Here is a 14,045-nt window from a genome sequence, read left to right as displayed (position 1 = left end):
CCTGGAAACATCTGTAGGCAACTTATTAATCCTGGAAACATCTGTAGGCAACTTATTAATCCTGGAAACATCTGTAGACACAGCTGTATTCTTATCAATAAATCTTTTATTACAGGATTTTCTATATGTATGTATCACTCCATCCCTCCATCATCCATCATCCATCCATCATCCATCCATCCATCATCCATCCATCCCTCCATCATCCATCAACCATCCATCATCCATCCATCCATCCCTCTATTCATCCCTCCATCCATCATCCATCCATCATCCATCATCCATCCATCCATCATCCATCCACCATCCATCATCCATCCATCCATCCATCATCCATCCATCATCCATCATCCATCCATCCATCATCCATCCATCCATCCATCATCCAACCATCCATCCATCCATCATCCATCCATCCATCAACCATCCATCCATCCATCAACCATCCATCCATCCATCCATCTATCCCTCCATCCATCTGTCATGCATCCACACATCCCTCTATCCCTCCATCCATCCATCCCTCTATTCATCCCTCTATCCCTCCATCCACACATCCCTCCCTCTATCCCTCCCTCCGTCCTATGAGTGTTTGTTGTGGTGCCAGCTGCAGACAGGCAGCGCCCCCTGCTGGTCACAGAGTCGCTCTGCAGCAGACTCCAGTTTAGCTACAGGAAAGCACCTTCTCTCAGTTTCTTCTTCCTTCGTGGCTTCTCTTTAGCTGAATTTTCTTTATTTTTCCTCCTGAGTAAAAGCTTTCGCTGTGTTTGCTTCTGAAGACTTTGAGCAGCAGCATCTGCAGCTCTGCGATGAGGCACTTTCCACTGAAGCTGCATAAAAAGTCGCGCTTTGTTCATCTGTTCGGCCTCTTTCACTGAACTGGTTTAAAATGACGGAAGCACTTTAATCAGGAGTAAATTATGCAGTCATTTCTGGTTTTGTACAGGCTTCCTGCAGCTGTGTATCTGCCCAGCAAAATGTGAACTGATGCAGCAGCGGCGTCCACTGACTAAACATCTGGAAACATGCCATAAACACCTGGAATATGTGGAACTTTACTGAGATAACCCGACTCTGCGTGTTTCATTCATAGCCGCAGCGTCCATAAGAGTCCAGCCCAGGTCCGGGTGTCAGGGCACCGTCATCGGGACTGATGTGCGCGTGTGAGAGCTGCTGCGTGGGCCTGTTTCAGAGAGCAGCAGGTTACCGCAAACGTCCCTTTTTCAATGACTTTGTGTTTGAATCAGGTCGCTGCAAAGCATGCAGGGATACGGGATTGTCTCTCGCCCCTCTCTCTCTGTGGGAGTGGTCTCCTGTGGGTCACGTGGTCCGGGCCTTTGTTGATGTGATTCAGCGGAGAACGAACAGGAGGACAAAAAAAAAAAAAAAAAAAAAGTCCCGGTCCGACCCACCGATCGTTTCCGTCCACCTCCACCGGCGCACACCCGCTCCGCTTCGGCCTGGATGCTACTGAGAGCCCCTTCGGACCTCCACCTGGTTCTGCTGTCCGCGGCGCTCCGCGGTCGCTTCTCCCCGCCGGTTTGAGAGCGAGGCAGCGGGGCTGGGGGATGGAGTCTCAGTCCGGGCTGTGAGCAGACTGCTTTCAGGGGTGGCGGAGGTGTGGGGGTCGGTGTGTGAAGCCCCAGGCCCTGCGTTGCTTTGTTATCCTGGGCTTTGGTTTGCAGCTTTCCTCCCGGCTTTCCCGACGTTTTTTCCAGCCCGTTTCACCATGGAGCCTCTCTCCTGAGAGCCTGCAGAGTTTTGGGCAAACACATGGACAAAAGGAGGCTCTGAGGCTTCTTGTGGCTGCAACATTTTATTGTCTTCTGGTTCTGCGGTGTGTTTTTCTTTTCTCTGACGGAGAACCACAGGAAAGCATTTTTATTTCATCCTTTTTATTCATCCTTTCCTTCTTTCTGCCCCTCTCTCCTTCCCTTCCTCTCAGTCTTTCTACATCTAACTCCATCTGTCCCTGCCTCCATCATGGCTCCGTGCCGGTCCTCCTGGTTCCACCGCCTGCTGGTTCCGCTGGTTCTGCTGGTTCTGCCCGCCGTCCGGAGCTCGTTCCCCCGCAGCGGCGGCTCGGACTGCGGCCCCGGGAAGGCCGCCGACTGCCCAGGTGAGTCACGGGGCCTTCACGGCCCCTCCGACACCTGCACACACCTGAGGGTAAAGGTCAGAGGTCACTCATTGTTTCTGCTCTCGGACGCGGCCGATCACGTGATCCAGGTACTTTTCCATCTTTGTGTTTTTTTCTGTTGTCATGACGACCCGCCGGGGATAAAACAAGGCGCGTGCATCTCAGTGACAACAGAGTGATGGGGCAGCTGTCACCATGGCAACAGGGAGGTTGATAAGCCACCTGTGTGATGTAATGAGGCTGAGCAGATGTTTAACCTGCTGGAGCTGGCATGTTGCTCTCAGAGGTGGTGTGTGTGTGTGTGTGTGCACGTGGGCGTGCACGTGGGCGTGCACGTTGACCACTCCTCGCTTCGACCTGCTCTATTCTCGGGTTAATTACAGGCTGCAGAAACAGGGCGAGGTTAAACGGTGTGTGTGTGGAGGCCCATATGTGACTATCTGCACTCAGATTTATAGCAGCTGGAGGCAAAGGGGGGGGGGGGGGGGGGGGGCTGCTGGCCAAATGTGGCCCCCAGACACAAAAAGACTCCCAGAAGCTGCTGCGGCTGGTAGAAACAGGACGGGCGCCATAAATCTGCCGCCTCAGCACAGTTAAACGGGACGTTCGGTCTGATCTGAGTGCATCCCGCTGTGGTTCTGCCCAGATATCCGCCTCTGGTGTTCCACCTTTACGCAGATCCACAGCCAGCGAGCGTTTTTACAGCTTCAGGTGTGCATCCCTTTCAGCCTCAGCTCTCCAGACTGGATTCCTAACCCTAACCGAGTAGCCTGAAGTCGGTCAGCCGGTGATGAAGCTCAGCCCCAGCTGAGGAGCTGGGTGTGTTGGAGCCTCCTCCGCTTCCCAGAGGAGGAGCTTGAGGCTTGTTAGAGTAACTCTGGAGTCTCTGCAGGGTTCAGGTTCAGGTCTCTGTGTGGGGGCGGGGCTCCGGATGTGTCCTCTGTGGTGGAAAACCAGTGCAGAATCCATGGCCAGTAACCCAGAAAGCATATCCCATAATGCACCTCCAAAAGTGTCCATGCAGCCGGAACTTTCTCTTTACAGTCTGAAAGTTTTCTTTCAGCAGTTCCGTAGCAGCAGGAATTCTACAGTTTTATAAAAAGCTGAACGCTCTCTGAAGAATGTCCACAGAAGAGCTCGTTTCTGCAGAAAAACCAGAAGCCTTCCAGTCCGAGGTGATCACAGCCGGCCCAGTGCCAGTGGAAAAGGAGGAGAGGCGCAAGGAGATGGAGAAGAGTGGCAGGAATCAGTGGAAAAAAAGCCCAAAAAGCCCAAAAACATGAAGGCTTTTCCTGCTCTGCCTCACTGCACTGATCCAGGGTGTGAAAGTCTGACGGGTTCTGCTCTGAGCTCACTCTGAGGTCACTCTGAGGTCACTCTGATGTCACTCTGATGTCACTCTGATGTCAGATGATGTCACTCTGAGGTCACTCTGATGTCACTCTGAGGTCAAACAGCCGGCGGCTTTGCTTCCTGGTCAGGTGTGTAACCTCCGCTGCCCTTTGACCTGCTCCTGGCACAGTTGGCGTCCTGCTGGGCGGCCCGTTTGCTTCCTGGTCAGGTGTGTAACCTCCACAGCCCTCTGACCTGCTCCTGGCACAGTTGGCGTCCTGCTGGGCGGCCCGTTTGCTCTCACGTGTTACTGCAGGCTTTCCACTCCCCACAGAGCGCTGCGGCGGCGTCTCTGCAGACCTCTCTGACTGTAAACAAGCCGCTGCTGAAGCTGAGGAGTCCGTCGCTATAGCAACCGGACAGTCGTGTGAAACTCCAGCTGAAGAAGGAGATGTTGACGCGTTCTTTGACCCAGTTTGAAGCCCTGGAACGTGTTCTGGAGCTTTCTGTGAAGTGGAAGCAGTCAGGGAGGACGCCGGGTGACCCGGCGTCCTCCTGGTGGCGTTTTATTGATCCACGGCCCCTCGCTTTCCTGCGGACGAGCAGGAAGCTGATCCCTGCTCTGGGATTCCTGAGAACACACTCTTTCTGTTGTGTGTGTGTGAGCCAGTGCTGGCTCAGCACTCCGAGGTATTTACTAATTACAGGGAAGCCAGAGGTCACGGCCCTGTAATTACAGCCTCTGATTGGCCGGCCTGCATGCAGACAGCCAATCAGATGCCATGAAATTACAAGCCTGGATATTAGTGTGAGCCGTCAGTGTTTCCAGCAGTGTGAGTGTGTCCTGACAGCTGGTGGAGCGACCTCCATCTGCTCCATCAGCTCCATCAGCTCCATCTGCTCCATCAGCTCCATCAGCTCCACCAGTTCCATCAGTTCCATCAGCTCCATCAGCTCCATCAGTTCCATCAGCTCCATCAGCTCCATCAGCTCCATCTGCTCCATCTGCTCCACCAGCTCCATCTGCTCCATCTGCTCCACCAGCTCCCTGAGCTCCATCTGCTCCATCAGCTCCCTGAGCTCCATCTGCTCCATCAGCTCCATCAGCTCCATCTGCACACTCGGTCCTGTCCGACCTCCATCTGCTCCATCTGCTCCATCAGCTCCATCTGCTCCATCTGCTCCACCAGCTCCATGAGCTCCATCAGCTCCCTGAGCTCCATCAGCTCCATCTGCTCCATCAGTTCCATCAGCTCCATCTGCTCCATCTGCTCCATCTGCTCCACCAGCTCCATGAGCTCCATCACCTCCATCTGCTCCATCAGTTCCATCAGCTCCATCAGCTCCATCAGCTCCCTGAGCTCCATCAGCTCCATCTGCTCCATCAGCTCCATCTGCTCCATCAGCTCCATCAGCTCCATCTGCTCCATCTGCTCCATCTGCTCCACCAGCTCCATGAGCTCCATCAGCTCCCTGAGCTCCATCTGCTCCATCAGCTCCATCAGCTCCATCTGCACACTCGGTCCTGTCCGACCTCCATCAGCTCCATCTGCTCCATCAGCTCCATCAGCTCCATCTGCTCCACCAGCTCCATGAGCTCCATCAGCTCCCTGAGCTCCATCTGCTCCATCAGCTCCATCAGCTCCATCTGCACACTCGGTCCTGTCCGACCTCCATCAGCTCCATCTGCTCCATCTGCTCCACCAGCTCCATGAGCTCCATCAGCTCCATCTGCTCCATCAGCTCCATCAGCACCATCAGCACCATCTGCTCCACCAGCTCCATCAGCTCCCTGAGCTCCATCAGCTCCATCTGCTCCATCTGCTCCACCAGCTCCATCAGCTCCATCAGCTCCATCTGCTCCATCTGCTCCATCAGCTCCATCAGCTCCCTGAGCTCCATCAGCTCCATCTGCTCCATCTGCTCCACCAGCTCCATGAGCTCCATCAGCTCCCTGAGCTCCATCTGCTCCATCAGCTCCATCAGCTCCATCAGTTCCATCAGCTCCCTGAGCTCCATCACCTCCATCTGCTCCATCAGTTCCATCAGCTCCATCAGCTCCCTGAGCTCCATCAGCTCCATCTGCTCCATCAGCTCCATCTGCTCCATCAGCTCCATCAGCTCCATCTGCTCCATCTGCTCCACCAGCTCCATGAGCTCCATCAGCTCCCTGAGCTCCATCTGCTCCATCAGCTCCATCAGCTCCATCTGCTCCATCTGCTCCACCAGCTCCATGAGCTCCATCAGCTCCCTGAGCTCCATCTGCTCCATCAGCTCCATCAGCTCCATCTGCACACTCGGTCCTGTCCGACCTCCATCAGCTCCATCTGCTCCATCTGCTCCACCAGCTCCATGAGCTCCATCAGCTCCATCTGCTCCATCAGCTCCATCAGCACCATCAGCACCATCTGCTCCACCAGCTCCATCAGCTCCATCTGCTCCATCTGCTCCATCTGCTCCATCTGCTCCATCAGCTCCATCTGTTCCCCTGATCACGCCCCCCTGTTAGGACTGATGTGTTTTCCAGGGGAAATCTATCCTATTCCACCTGGATGGCGACTCTTTTGCAACTACCCACGAGAACATCTGATGTGTCTGCTGGGCATCAGCAGGTCGAGCCTAGCAGCTAGCATGCTAATACTAGCATGCTAATACTAGCATGCTAATACTAGCATGCTAATACCAGCATGTCGAAGCTAGTTTGATTAGCTTCTGATTGATTAGTTTTCTTTTGGCTGTGGCTGCTGTTATATTATATTATATTACATTTCTAAATCTGTAAATACTTAGTTAGTGTAGAGCTTTAAACAGGAAGCGGGCCACAGATGGATCAACAGAACATCAACAGAACAGTGCCGGTTCTGCTCCCACCTGATGCTAATAATCGCTGCTGCTGTTTGTCTGTTTTCAGATTTGTCGGAGAAGAAGAGCGACCTGCGTGTTTGTGACGCCGGGACGTGTCGCTTTGGAGGCACCTGCCGCGAAAATGGAGCCGACATCAAGTGCGTCTGTCAGTTCCACGTGAGTCGCCCGCACAGCGCCCCCTGCAGACTGCAGCGCCCCCTGCAGGCTGCAGCGCCCCCTGCAGGCTGCAGCGACCCCTATAGGCTGCAGCGCCCCCTGCGGGCTGCAGCGCCCCCTACGGGCTGCAGCGCCCCCTACGGGCTGCAGCGACCCCTGCAGGCTGCAGCGCCCCCTACGGGCTGCAGCGCCCCCTGCAGGCTGCAGCGCCCCCTGCAGGCTGCAGCGCCCCCTGCAGGCTGCAGTGCCCCCTATAGGCTGCAGCGCCCCCTGCAGGCTGCAGCGCCCCCTGCAGGCTGCAGTGCCCCCTACGGGCTGCAGCGCCCCCTGCAGGCTGCAGCGCCCCCTGCAGGCTGCAGCGCCCCCTGCGAACACACCAGTGTTCTTGTTTAAGTCCGTCCCATAAGAACCGGGTCTGTTGCTGTGTTTCAGTGCCATAAGAAGTACGTTCCCGTCTGCGGCTCCAACGGAGACACGTACCAGAACGAGTGCTTCCTGCGGAGAGCCGCCTGCAAGAAACAGAGGGCCATCAGCATCGTGTCAGAGGGACCCTGTTACCACGGTAACGCACACTCATATTCTGCAGGTTGTGTCCTTCGCTCATTCATAACTCGCACAATGAGCCCAGAAACAGAATAGAGTTTTAACTTAAAATCAGGCCCAGCCGCTGCAAAAAGATCATTTCATGTTGTTATTGGGTTTAAAACAGGCCTGTGTTTCCATATCTCCATGGAAACGCAGATGGATTTTTAAAACACCCTGTGATAAGATAAAAACAGTCGCTTATCTGTTCCTCTGGAGCGCCGTGCACACACGGGTCTTTCAGAAAGCACAGAGAAGTGCTGCCTGTGAGCACTCGGACAGGTCCAGGTTGAACGCCTGGCCCAGCAGCAGCCGGCGCCGTTCTGAGCAGCAGCCGGCGCCGTTCTGAGGAGAGTCACGGCTCTTCCAGTCTGTCAGCCGAAGCAGCTGCCGGCATGAAAGAATTCTTATTCAGTCAGAAACAACAAAACACTTAAAAAGAAAGAGAGAAGTCCGCTCAGCCTGTCAGGAAGCTGCTCAGAGTTTTATACATATTTATGTTGTTTATATTTATATTGTTGATGCTTGCTGGCCACACAATGTTATGGGAAAAGTCATTTCTCACCATTTAATATTATGGGAAAGACGAGTTCATGCAGTCAAAAGTTGGGGGGGAAACCCCCCCCCATCACAGATTCTTGCAGCTTTTCTCATAGTATAACTACAGAATTTTTCTAACAAGCGGGATGTGAAGTTTAGCAGGGAAAGGGAACAGCAGAGCATGGACTGTTCAGATTAGACGGGTTTCTGTGAATTAAAAAGTCTGAATTTAACGCCTTAAAATATCCAAAATGATCTTAAAATTTCATGAAATGATCTTAAATACGACTTTGAAAGGTCTTAGAAGTGTATTAACGTCACTTTTACTTAAAGCACCCAGGCAGGTGTCTCTTGTTACGACTCAGATCTGACCACATGTGTTCTGTCATGGCAACAAGCTGCTGTTGCATAGCAACGGCCCGTTACCGGTGTATTTTCCTCTGGATTCCGCTCAGGAAACGAGTCGAACGTTACGTGCACTGAAACTGACGTTAGCACACGACGCCTGTGTACTTTTATTCGTTAATATGTCCCTCCACAAATGGGGGGGAGGGGGGGGGGGGGGGTTCTGGTGGTTTTAGTGAGGTTCAGCATCCTAAACTTTACGGGCCTCAGAGTTTCCTTCAGGTCTTTTGTGCTTTTTTGCCAGTTTGGTTGTGAAATGGGTCTTAAATTGTATTCATTATGGTCTTTAAAAAGTCTCTAAAAAGTCTTAAAAAGTCTTTAAAAAGTCTTGAAAAAGTCTTAAAAAGTCTTTAAAAGTCTTAAAAAGTCTTTAAAAAGTCTTAAAAAGTCTTAAAAAAGTCTTAAAAAAGTCTTAAAAAGTCTTAAAAAGTCTTTAAAAAGTCTTTAAACAGTCTTAAAAAAGTCTTAAAAAAGTCTTTAAAAAGTCTTAAAAAGTCTTTAAAAAGTCTTAAAAAGTCTTTAAAAAGTCTTAAAAAGTCTTAAAAAGTCTTTAAAAAGTCTTAAAAAGTCTTTAAAAGTCTTAAAAAGTCTTAAAAAGTCTTAAAAAGTCTTTAAAAAGTCTTTAAAAAGTCTTAAAAAGTCTTTAAAAAGTCTTAAAAAGTCTTAAAAAGTCTTTAAAAAGTCTTAAAAAGTCTTTAAAGGTCTTTAAAGGTCTTTAAAAAGTCTTAAAAAGTCTTTAAAAAGTCTTAAAAAGTCTTTAAAAGTCTTAAAAAGTCTTAAAAAGTCTTAAAAAGTCTTTAAAAAGTCTTTAAAAAGTCTTTAAAAAGTCTTAAAAAGTCTTTAAAAAGTCTTAAAAAGTCTTAAAAAGTCTTTAAAAAGTCTTAAAAAGTCTTTAAAGGTCTTTAAAGGTCTTTAAAAAGTCTTAAAAAGTCTTAAAAAAGTCTTAAAAAAGTCTTTAAACGTCTTAAAAAGTCTTTAAAAGTCTTAAAAAGTCTTAAAAAGTCTTTAAAATGTCTTAAACTTGACTTGTTGAACCCCGTTGGATCACTGAAGATGTTTGGCAGCTTTTTGCTGTTTAACAGATTAAAATCAGGTGAATGCAGCTGTGAAAACAGCTGGAAGTCAGCAGGTAAAGCTAACCGTGTCCCTCTGTCATCAGACGCAGGTTCGGGATCCGGAGACGGAGGTAAGCGCTTTGCAGCTCTCCACCTTTTTGTTGCTTTGAATAAAATAAAAGATAAAAAGATAAAGATAAAAAAGCTTCAACCCAAAGCTGTTTCTGTGCAGACGACGAAGGCTCCGGCCGCGGCAAAAAGGCGTCCAAATGTGGCAACTGCAAGTTCGGCGCCGAGTGCGACGAGGACTCCGAGGATATGCTGTGAGCGTGCACGCACACGTGCACACGCACGTGCACCAGTTCAGTCCAAGGCATGGAGGTAAAGCTGAGCTGACAGATTTACTGTGTCTGCAGCTGCATGTGCAACATCGTGTGCAACGGCCACAACGACAACCCGGTGTGCGGCAGCGACGGCGCCACCCACGACACGCCGTGCCACGTCCGCGAGGCGTCCTGCCTCAAGCAGCTCAAGATCGACATCAAGCACGTGGGACGTTGCCAAGGTAACAAGAACACAGAGTTAGGACGTGAAGAAGAAGAGAGCAAAGGGGGAAAAGGTTCATTTATATTAAATGATGACCTGACCTCAATCTAAACACACGCGGATCTTCCTGGAGCTGCGAGGTCCGTCGCTGGTTAATTGAACCCTGAAACCAGGCCTGGAGCCGAGAAAAAGCCCTTTGAGGGCCACAACGGCCCCAAAGTGCAGAGATGTGCCCACAGTGAAGGTTTCCACCTGCATCTGTCCACGTGCACGCACACACGCGCACGTAGGATTTACACGCATGACTGAATATTCATAAATTCACATGAATATTTATGAGAAACTGTAACTTTACAGGATTTACTGCCTCATTTCTTTATATTTGATAAGAAAACAGGAAGCAGCTGCAGAGATTCACTGAAACATGTTCAAACCTGAACATAAACCCAGAATCTGAGGCAGAAACAGAGTTTTTCATCAGTTCTCAGCAGCTTTAAAGTGAATCTCTGGTCTGAGCTCCTTTATTCTCCAACACAGCCTGAACCCTCTGAGACAAGCTTTCTGTCATTTCTTTAAGGAGTCTTCAGGAATAGTTCTCCAGGCTTCTTGAAGGACATCCCAAAGCTCTTCTTTGGATGTGGGCTGCCTTTTGTTCCGTTCTCTGTCAGATGATCCCACACTGCTTCAATAATGTTGAGGTCCGGGCTCTGGGGAGGATTCATCCCTCCATAAGACCTGTTGCCACTGATTTTCAGTCCACTTCTTGTGTCATTTGGCACAGCTCAGCCTTTTCTCCCTGTTTCCCTTCCTTAAGAACGGCTTCTTGACAGCCACCCTTCCATGGAGCCCATTTCTGATGAGGCTTGGGCCAACAGTAGATGGATCAGCTGAAGGTCCAGATGCATCTCTCAGGTCCTGTCAGGTCACAGCTGGATTTTTTCCTCTTTCTTAAGGACATCACTTTCAGATCCTGTTCATCTGCTGGAGATAGTTTTTAGGCCTGACACTTCTTCTTTTGTCCTCCACTTGTCCAGTTTCCTCAAATGTTTTAAGGACACACTGCACACCATGCTGAGATATGCCAAGTTTTCAGCTAATAGCTCTTTGGGAATCACCTTGTTAAACTCTTCTTCTGTGGTTTCAGATAAAAGCAGGAAGGACGACGGCACCAAGACCAAACCGGACATCTACGGTGAGACGCCGTCAACTCGCTGAACACCTTTTGTCACGACAGCCAATCATAAACCAGGATTGTCTTCTTCTGTTTTCCAGCCGTGTCCAAGCCTGGTGAGGGGGAGGGCTTTGTGGACAGCCCCGCCCCCTGTCCTGAGGACTACGCCCAGTTCTGTGAGCACGGCCAGTGCGAGATGCGACACAACCTGCCGACCTGCAGGTAACGCCCCAGTCTGGGTCCCTTCAGAACCCGGGTCAGACCTCAGATCTGGTCCAGTTCTGAGCCCGTTCGGGTAAAAGTCCGCCTGAAAAACCAATGAGTTTAAATAAAGCTTCACAAACTAGAAGTTAAAAGGTTCAAATGAAACAGACTCGAACAGGAAGTAAACACAAGGTGGTGAACTCTACAAACTGGAGAGTGCAGTGCTATGATTGCCACCTTCCATGTAGGGGGCCTGGGTTCAAATCCCCTGCATGAAAGGTATTACCTCCAGTAGGGGTCCTTAGGCAAGACCCCCTTACCCTACCTGTAAGTCACTTTGGATAAAAGCTTCTGCTAAATGCATAAATATAAAACATATAACATATAAAATAAAGCAGGAAGCGCCAAAAGGAGACGTAGACCGGACCAAGAGATTTAAAAGCTCACCTGCATCAGTCCAGCTGTGGGCAGCAGCCTCAGATCGTAACCACGGTAACTGGTGTGTGTTGCAGGTGTGAGGCGGCGTACGGCGGCCCTCAGTGCGACCAGCTGCTGGACTTTAACATCCTCTACGTGGTGCCCAGCGGTCAGAAGCTGCACTACGTCCTCATCGCCGCCATCATCGGAGCTGTTCAGATCGCCGTCATCGTCGCCGTGGTGATGTGCTTCACCAGGTAAGAGCTCCAGAACAGCTGTGAGAGTGAAGCGTAATGATTGGTAGAATGAAATATTCCCTGAGGCTCTTTTAATCCATATTTGAAGGATAACGCTGCGTAAAACCGACCCATCGTGGATGCAGGTGAGTCGCAGTGACGCCTCCCGGCCAGCAGGGGGAGCACTAACACTCCGTTACCTGTCAGGCTGACAGGAATCTTTCTGAAATGAAATGTTTATTCCCTGAGGCTCTTTTAATCCATATTTGAAGGATAACGCTGCGTAAAACCCACCCATCGTGGATGCAGGTGAGTCGCAGTGACGCCTCCCGGCCAGCAGGGGGCACACTAAGACTCCGTTACCTGTCAGGCTGACAGGAATCTTTCTGAAATGAAGTGTTTATTCCCTGAGGCTCTTTTTATCCATATTTGAAGGATAACGCTGCGTAAAACCCACCCATCGTGGATGCAGGTGAGTCGCAGTGACGCCTCCCGGCCAGCAGGGGGCACACTAAGACTCCGTTACCTGTCAGGCTGACGGGAATCTTTCTGAAATGAAATGCAGAGCAGATTGATGCTTTTTAAGCTGCCTGCATTTAAAAGATGGGCCGGTTTGTTCAGCCTGATGATCATTCCCAGCCTTCAGTGTAGAGCTGTGACGGTTTCCATGGTGACGTGTACTTCCTGCTGTGTGCTTGCAGGCGGTGCAACAAGACGAAGCGCGGCCGCCGACAGAAGCAGCACCTCGGCCACTTCCCGTCAGGAACCTCCTCCAGGATGATGTAGCGCCCGCCCCTTCCTCCTCGTCTTTTTATAAAATCCCGTTTTCGTACCACTCGGACAGATTTCTACCAACTTTTTGGTGCCTGGTTATTTTTCCCTTTTCTTTGAAAGCTAATGTTCTGAAGGGGCCTTATTTCTCAGATGTTTCTGTTCGTGCAGCGGCTGCAGGAACCTTATTTATATGATTGTATCGTCATGTCAGGCTGTGTTTCCACCCTGTGGGACGCACACTTGCACTGTTTTCCTGCCTCTTTGCTGTGATTCCTCTTCACTGACATTCGATGAATACTTATTGTAGGATTGATACCACTGAGACGATGAGGTTTGAAGGTTTTCTGGTTAAAAATAGTTTTCTTCTTGTGTTTTAGTGAGATTAGAAGCAAAGTGTTCACCTTATTTTAAAATGACTTCAGACTCTTTTATATTTGAGCCAAGCAGGATTATTTCTCCACATTTGATTTTTTACCCGCTGCAGACCTTTAGTTGGTGTTCCCATGTTTCTCCGAGCATGAAAGATGCGTCAAACCGTCACTATAGTGAGATAAAAGCTTATCGATCAGGAAGCTGACCTCCTGATTCACATTTATCTGAGACAGCATCCTCACTTTGACCGGTGCTCAGGACAGACATGTGGCCCCTTTCAGCACTTTCCATGAGTCTGATGGCAGCTGAACCCACCTGAAGGAGCTCCCTGATGCTTCCTGGACCTGGTTAAGTCTCAGCTGCTCAGTGGCGGCAGGACTTTAATGCATGAAAACAGAATCCACGCTTCTCCTCACTTCATCTGAGCCAAAAAACCTTCCCATAGGTGCATAAAAGCATGGAGAAAGCTTGTAGAGAACAGATGTTTGCATCCAGCCTGCAGTGAGCGGCTCCCAAATGTGAGAATGCTGAAAAGGGCTCGTGTCTGGTGGAATTTAAACTTATTCAGCATTTAAATGATCCGTTTCTCTTCCATGGAACATTCCAGAATGAAGCCACAGAAAGTTAACATCCAGCTAATTCTAACGTTCGGCTCAACTTTTCCTTCCTCTGTTGTTTAATTCCGCCTTAGCTCTCCAGGGGGCGCTCTGCACCGGGAAACAGGATTATCAGGGACCACCGGACCCTCGGGTTCGTCTGGCTGTCCCACAGGGACAGAACTAACGTTTCTGTTTTGTATTTGTTACGATGAGATGCACCTAAAAACCAAAATGCTGTTTTTTCTACTGCTTCGGGAGCTACGAGCTGACGGCTCGTTTATCGCTTCGTTTTCAGCTCACGCCATTCCGGAAATGGATTCCAATGTTTTGTTGTGTGTCTGGACGAGTGGAGGCCACCTGAAAGGACTCGTCCGTGTCTTTTTTGGCTTTTTAATCTGATTTGTGACGACGGTACGAAGTGTCTGTGTTGGTTGTTTTATCGTGGTAGAAGGAGTAGATCCATAAGCTGGCCGAGGTCATGTGACGCCTGCAGAAATCCGGCCTGATTTTCCTGTAGATGTTACTGCATGAACCACTGAAGTTGATGTTTAGACTGTGCTGTAGCTGAACTAGAATTAAATTATGATGTTTAAACCACTTTGCTTTTGTTTCATCTGTTCAAAGTGAAAACCTCTGCTTTAAGGAGCTTTT

At 49.9% G+C, this 14,045-nt stretch overlaps 1 protein-coding gene across 3 annotated transcripts; it reads left to right on the top strand.

Annotated features, from left to right (window-relative positions):
- The first annotated feature begins 1,198 nt into the window (after positions 1-1,198).
- Positions 1,199-13,229, top strand: LOC140284913 (tomoregulin-1-like). 3 transcript variants are annotated; one of them, XM_072378932.1, is made up of 11 exons: positions 1,199-1,837; positions 1,946-2,119; positions 6,384-6,493; positions 6,926-7,055; positions 9,180-9,206; positions 9,308-9,398; positions 9,492-9,640; positions 10,766-10,813; positions 10,894-11,014; positions 11,509-11,670; positions 12,351-13,229. In XM_072378932.1, exons 2-11 carry the CDS (start codon positions 1,984-1,986, stop codon positions 12,433-12,435), a joined length of 1,059 nt encoding a protein of 352 aa, XP_072235033.1. In that variant the 5' UTR covers positions 1,199-1,837; positions 1,946-1,983; the 3' UTR covers positions 12,436-13,229. The 3 variants fall into 3 exon arrangements, with proteins under 3 accessions (XP_072235033.1, XP_072235035.1, XP_072235034.1); XM_072378934.1 differs by lacking the exon at positions 1,199-1,837 and having other exon boundaries at positions 1,848-2,119; XM_072378933.1 differs by lacking the exon at positions 1,199-1,837 and having other exon boundaries at positions 1,899-2,119; positions 9,186-9,206.
- The last annotated feature ends 816 nt before the right edge of the window (positions 13,230-14,045 follow it).

The sequence above is a fragment of the Leuresthes tenuis genome, unplaced genomic scaffold, assembly GCF_036924035.1.
Source record: "Leuresthes tenuis unplaced genomic scaffold, fLeuTen1.0.hap1 SCAF_24, whole genome shotgun sequence".
Classification (NCBI taxonomy): Eukaryota; Metazoa; Chordata; class Actinopteri; order Atheriniformes; family Atherinopsidae; genus Leuresthes; species Leuresthes tenuis.
Note: the sequence above shows the minus strand (reverse complement) of the source record. Positions and strands in the feature narration are given on the sequence as shown.

What these genes read in the sequence shown, in the direction of transcription:
- LOC140284913 (XM_072378932.1), top strand. Translation starts at nt 1,984, where the DNA reads ATGGCTCCGTGCCGGTCCTCCTGGTTCCACCGCCTGCTGGTTCCGCTG. An exon ending in AGAGGGACCCTGTTACCACG is followed by an intron (nt 7,056 to 9,179) that starts GTAACGCACACT and finishes CTCTGTCATCAG; the next exon opens with ACGCAGGTTCGGGATCCGGA. An exon ending in CACAACCTGCCGACCTGCAG is followed by an intron (nt 11,015 to 11,508) that starts GTAACGCCCCAG and finishes TGTGTGTTGCAG; the next exon opens with GTGTGAGGCGGCGTACGGCG.